We start from the raw sequence: 6,712 nt of genomic DNA, 5'->3' as shown, positions 1-6,712 counted from the left end.
CCGAACAGTGACACACAGAGAGGTAAACACACACACACACACACACACACACACACACACACACACACACACACACACACACACACACACACACACACACGATCGTTATAGGATCGTTGGAAAACGAAAGTGAATGAGAGTGCGAGCGATGGAGGCGTACATGCGCACGCAATCACACACGCAGACACGCAGACACACAGACACACACACACACACACACACACACACACACACACACACACACACACACACACACACATCTCTCTCTGTCTCTCTCTGTGTGTCTCTGTCTGTCTGTCTGTCTGTCTCTCTCTCTCTCTTTCTCTCTGGCGACATAATGTGAAATTTATTCATGTAATGGTATGCTTTTGTATTGAGTATCTATTTTCCCTTCTTGATGAGGGCAGAATGAAAACAAGCCATTTGTGCTTATTCCTTTTTTCCCTCAATAAAAACGGTTCGTTCTCTCTCTCTCTCTCTCTCTCTCTCTCTCTCTCTCACACACACACACACACACACACACACACACACACACACACACACACACACACACACACACACACACGTAAACACGCATGCATGAAGGATCTTTTTTTCACACACACCCCCTTTTGTAAGCTGTAAATGCAATGCTAGCAACAACAACAAAAAAGAAAAAAGAAAAAAAAGATAACATTTTGTCACTGACAGTAACACTGTACACAGTCTGTTAACCCTTTGTACACTTTTTCTTCCCTGAATGTTCCCATACATTCTGTCTGTCTATTTCAGGATCTACGACTGACTTGTGGGACTGAGAAAGGAAGGCGGTGAGAGGGACAGAGAGAGAGAGAGAGACAGAGAACTGAGAAAATCTCTGCGGGGGGTTCACCACTCACCACAGACCCTCCGCCCCCCCCCCCAAACCTCCCACAACCCCCCCCCCCACACACACACAGACCAACCCTCTCCCCCTAACAAAAGATTCCCCCCGGTCAACCCCCTGCAAGACAACCAACCATCGATATCCAAACGTCTTCCACCGTTCACTTCACTCCAAGTAGTTAAAAAGAAAGAAAGAAAGAAAGAAAGAAAGAACGAAAGAAAAACAGGAAGGGGAAAAACAGCCCATCGACAACCCCCCCCCCCCCCCCAACCCCCCCCCCCCCCCCCCCACCACCCCCTAGCAAAGCCCTCCGCTAAAAGTCTTACGGCTGGGGTTTTTTTTATGGATTCGGGTGGCCACCTTTATGTCAGTTCCTCCTCCCACACTGACTGATCGCCTTACTCTCGATGTGGTGCTGAAAAAAAAAGAAAAGAAAAGTAAAAAACAACAACCCCACCGACATTCTACTGGTGGGCAAATAGTAAGTACATGGATTGTTCGGCCACACACCTGCCAGATCTGATCACTTCGTCACACAAGGCAGCTGCAGCTGTTGCTTCTTCTTCTTCTTCTTCTCACGCGAGTGTGGGTATGTTCTTCTTCTACTTCTTCTCGTCCTGACTCGTTTTGGCTCCACCAGAATTATTGATCCCTTTGGTATAATAATTGACCCATCAAGACAACAGCTGCTGTCTCCCGTTGTGCGCGTGACTTGTTGGGGGGGCGGGGGGGGGAAATATAAACCATAGTGGTTTCTGTGGTCAGTTCCGGTGCTACGAAAATAAACACTGAAGTTGTGTTTTTTTTAGAGTGTTTTGGTGGAAGCGGATGACTTTTGCTTTTTTGCGCTGCTGTGCCACGCAGCCATTTTCAAAGCACTTCGAGGTGGATGTGGGGAATTTTCGAGTTAAATCCACAACGGTCAAACAAGTGAGCCTACCGACCAACCGGCCCACCAACCTGCCGAACCATTAACTGACAGCTGATGCTTCTTTGAGCCCCGTGGAAAATCTGACAGTAAAGGGACAAGGCAGCACCACCATACACCCTTCCCTCCTCCACCTCCAACTCGGACCTTCTATCTCTGACCTTCCTCCACCTCTGACCGTCCTCCATCTCTGACCTTCAATCTCTGACCTTCCTCCACATCTGACCTTCTTCCACCTCTGACCTTCCTCCATCTCTGACCTTCAATCTCTGATCTTCCTCCACCTCTGACCTTCTTCCACCTCTGACCTTCCTCCATCTCTGACCTTCAATCTCTGACCTTCCTCCACCTCTGACCTTCTTCCATCTCTGACCGTCCTCCATCTCTGACCTTCTTCCACATCTGACCTTTACCTCCACCTCTGACCTTTCTCTACGTCTACCTCTGACCATTCTCCACCTCCAACCTTCCCCCCCCACCTCTATACCACACCCCTTTCCCCGACAAGCCACCACAACAACCACTAGCCCCCACCACATACCCCACACCACCACCACCCACGACCCACCACCCACAACAATGTCGCTGCTACAAAAACTTCAGGCCTCCCAGCAGAAGGACGACAACAGACGTCCCTCCAAGAACCTGTCGGTGCCAGGAGGAGGAGGAGGGGCCGGCAGGAGGACGAGCAGCGTGGTGACGGGCATGTCCCAGGGTCCCAGGGCTAGCGGAGGGGGGTCGGGCCCCATGATGACCCAGGGCCCCTCGCTCATCGGCCTCCTGGCCTCCAAGCGGCTGGCCAAGCGCTTCGCCTCCCGCTTCCACAGCCGTCGCTGGGGCTCCCGCCTCTCCGGAGGTCTGCCCGTGCAGAAGGAGCCTTCTTACCGCATGGAGCCCCACCACAAGTTCAACGCCTCGCAGGTTAGGGTGTGAGTGTGAGGGTGTGTGTGGGGTGGGTTTGTGGGTTGTGTTGTTGGGGTGGGGCGTTAGGGGGTGGCGGAGGTCGGGGTTGGGGTGGTGGTGGTGGTGGTGGTGTGTGGTGGTGGTGTGTGTGTGTGTGTGTGTTTTCAAACGAGGAACCTTCTCACAGAATGGAGCTCCACCACACGTTCAACGCCTCGTTTGTGTGTGGGTGTGTTGCGGTGAGGGGGTTAGGGGGGTGTCGGATTTGGGGGGATGGGTGGTGGGTGGGGATGAGTGTGTATGTGTGCATGTGTGAAGGAGCCCTTCTTACCGCATGGAGCCCCACCGCAATGCTTCGCTGGTTAGGGTGTGTGTGGGTGTGTTGGGGTAGGGGGTTCAGGGTGGGTTAGGGGCGTGTGAGTGTGTGGTCTTGGGTTGTGTGTTGGGGTCTCTCTCTCTCTCTCTCTAACGTTGTTATTGTTATTGTTGTCACAAGGACAGACTGGAAGACAAGGAGATGCCTAAAATCTTTATCCTTGAGCAATAAAGTTTTTGAATCTCTCTCTCTCTCTCTCTCTCTCTCTCTCTCTCTCTCTCTCTCTCTCTACCACAAAGTCAACGCATCGCAGGTTAGGGTGTGTGGGTGTGGGTGTGTGGGGTTGTGGGGTCTGGGGTGGGCGAGTGTGTGTGTGTGGTGTGTGTGTGGTGTGTGTGTGTGTGTGTGGGGGGGGGGGGTTGGGGGAGGCGTGCGTGCGCGCGCGTGTGTGTGTGTGTGTGTGTGTGTGTGGGTGGGGGGGTTAGCCCTCCTACCCCAACACAAGATCAAAGCCTCGCAGGTTAGGGGTGTGTGGGGGGGGGGGAGGGAGGGGAGGGGCTAGGGGGGAGGGGGGATGGCGAGGTGGGGTTGGGTTGGGTCGCATTGCCAGGTTGAAACATACGTGGGTAGCTCGGTCTTTTCCTCAAGCAACTTCTAAAATGTGGATTTTTCAAAAATAATTTTTTATTTTACTGTTAAACAATCAAAGATTATTTAAACGCATGTGTACTGTTGAACAATTAAAAGATTATTCGATCAGAATCAGAATTTGAATCAGAATCAGAATACCTTTATTATCACGCAGAGAAATTAAAGTATGGTGTGACGCCTGTGTGTGTGTAAAGCAAAACAGCACACACACACACACACACACACACACACACACACACACACACACACACACACACACATTAATTCGGCATTTCAAACCCCAACCACAGGTGGAAGAGATGCTGAAGTCCCTGTTGGAAGAGAGGTTCAGCCGCTCCCGCTACTCGCCCAAGATCTGCGCCAACATGTGCAAAATCATGGGGGACGAGATCAAGAACCGCGTCAAGCAGATGAACTTCGACCGCTACAAGATCGTCAGCAACGTGCTGATTGGTCAGAAGAAGGACCAGGCCATCATCAACTGCTCGCGCTGCGCCTGGGATGAGAAGCTGGACAATTTCGCCTCCTACACCTTCCAGAACGAGCACATCTTCGTCACCGCCACCGTCTTCGGGGTTTATACTGAGTAGTAGTAGTAGTAGTAGTAGTAGTAGTAGCTGTCGTCAGTCACCACGGCTACGGTGTATGGTTTTTAGCGTAGTGCCTTCCTGTTAAAGCACCCCTCCCCCTCTCTCCCCCCATCCACGCACCCGGCGTTTTTTTTATTTTTTATTTTTATTAAGACTTCTTGCTATTTTTTTTATTTTTTATTTATTTTTTTTTTTTATAAACATTTATCAGAAGTAATACATCTCTCCCGTCATTATATGGCCCGTCAGTACGGTGCACGTTTTGTGTAGTGCCTCCTCCTTCTTCGTTCTGCCCCCTCGGCATTTAAAAAATCTTTTTTTTTTTCTTTTTTTTTTAATGATATTATTTTACTTTTTAGTCTGTCAGAAGTAATATATCTCCCGTCATTATATAGCCCGCCAGTACGGTGCACGTTTTGTCTAGTGCCTCCTTCTTTTTTTCTTCCCCCCTCGGCGTTTAAAAAACATCATTAAGTCTATCTATTCATTTATTTATTTGTTATTTCTTCATCTATCTGTCTATTTATCTATCAGGAGTGATGGCCTAGAGGTAACGCGTCCGCATAGGAAGCGAGAGAATCTGAGCGCGCTGGTTCGAATCACGGCTCAGCCGCCGATATTTTCTCCCCTTCCACTAGACCTTGAGTGGTGGTCTGGACGCTAGTCATTCGGATGACACGATAAACTGAGGTCCCGTGAGCATTATGCACTAAGCACACGTAAAAGAACCCACGGCAACAAAAAGGTTGTCCCTGGCAAAATTCTGTAGAAAAATCCAATTCGATGGGAAAAACAAATAAAACTGCACGCAGAAAAAAAAAAATGGTTGGATTTGTAGTGTAGCGACGCGCTCTCCCTGGGGAGAGCAGCCCGAATTTCACACAGAGAAATCTGTTGTGATAACAAGAAATATAAATACAACGAATAAAGTATCGCATCTCCCGTCACTGTGGTTCGGGCCAAGTGTGGTCTGTGCCGTGAAGGAAGTTTGTCAGCACTCAGTCCATCGTATTCTTGGCAGTCCCACCCTCCCCCTCCCCCCACCCCTTTTTCATTAACACCATCCTTCCCCCACCCTTTTTCATTAACACCATCATTCCCCCACCCTTTTTCATTAATACAATCCTTCCCCCACCCTTTTTCATTAATACAATCCTTTCCCCACCCTTTTTCATTAACACCATCATTCCCCCACCCTTTTTCATTAATACAATCCTTCCCCCACCCTTTTTCATTAACACCATGCTTCCCCCACCCTTTTTCATTAACACCATCCTCCCCCCACCCCTTTTTCATTAACACCATCATTCCCCCACCCTTTTTCATTAATACAATCCTTCCCCCACCCTTTTTCATTAACACCATCATTCCCCCACCCTTTTTCATTAATACCATCATTCCCCCACCCTTTTTCATTAACACCATCATTCCCCCACCCCTTTTTCATTAACACCATCCTTCCCCCACCCCTTTTTCATTAACATCATCATTCCCCCAACCTTTTTCATTCACTATCCTTCCCCCACCCTTTTCATTAACACCATCCTCCCCCCACCCTTTTTCATTATACACCATCCTTCCCCCACCCTTTTTCATTAACACCATCCTTCCCCCACCCTTTTTCATTAACACCATCCTCCCCCCACCCTTTTTCATTAACACCATCCTTCCCCCCACCCCTTTTTCATTAACACCATCCTTCCCCCACCCTTTTTCATTAACACCATCCTTCCCCACCCCTTTTCATTAACAACATCTTCCCCCACCCTTTTTCATTAACACCATCCTTCCCCCCCACCCTTTTTCATTAACACTATCATTCCCCCACCCTTTTTCATTAACACCATCCTTCCCCACCCCTTTTTCATTAACAACATCATTCCCCCACCCTTTTTCATTAATACAGTCCTTCCCCCCACCCTTTTTCATTAACACCATCCTTCCCCCACCCTTTTTCATTAATACAATCCTTCCCCCCCCCACCCTTTTTCATTAACACCATCCTTCCCCCCCCCCTTTTTCATTAACACCATCCTTCCCCCCACCCTTTTTCATTAACACCATCCTTCCCCCCACCCTTTTTCATTAACACCATCCTTCCCCCCACCCTTTTTCATTAACACCATGATTCCCCCACCCCTTTTTCATTAACACCATCCTTCCCCCACCCTTTTTCATTAACACCATCCTTCCCCCCACCCTTTTTCATTAACACCATCCTTCCCCCACCCTTTTTCATTAACACCATCATTCCCCCACCCCTTTTTCATTAACACCATGATTCCCCCACCCTTTTTCATTAACACCATGATTCCCCCACCCTTTTTCATTAACACCATCCTTCCCCCACCCTTTTTCATTAACACCATCCTTCCCCCACCCTTTTTCATTAACACCATCATTCCCGCATTCTCCACACTTAATGCCCACCTCCCTTCTTCTTCTTCTTCCTCCCTCCC

At 49.1% G+C, this 6,712-nt stretch overlaps 1 protein-coding gene across 1 annotated transcript; it reads left to right on the top strand.

The window, feature by feature from the left end:
• Positions 1–2,276: 2,276 nt before the first annotated feature.
• LOC143295051 (dynein light chain Tctex-type 5-like) lies at positions 2,277–5,477 on the top strand. The gene is made up of 2 exons (XM_076606610.1): positions 2,277–2,714; positions 3,954–5,477. The coding sequence occupies exons 1-2, from the start codon at positions 2,373–2,375 to the stop codon at positions 4,251–4,253; spliced, it is 642 nt and encodes a 213-aa protein (XP_076462725.1). The 5' UTR covers positions 2,277–2,372; the 3' UTR covers positions 4,254–5,477.
• The last annotated feature ends 1,235 nt before the right edge of the window (positions 5,478–6,712 follow it).

This window comes from Babylonia areolata, chromosome 20 (assembly GCF_041734735.1).
Source record: "Babylonia areolata isolate BAREFJ2019XMU chromosome 20, ASM4173473v1, whole genome shotgun sequence".
Classification (NCBI taxonomy): Eukaryota; Metazoa; Mollusca; class Gastropoda; order Neogastropoda; family Buccinidae; genus Babylonia; species Babylonia areolata.
This window is presented reverse-complemented; position numbering and strand designations above follow the sequence as displayed.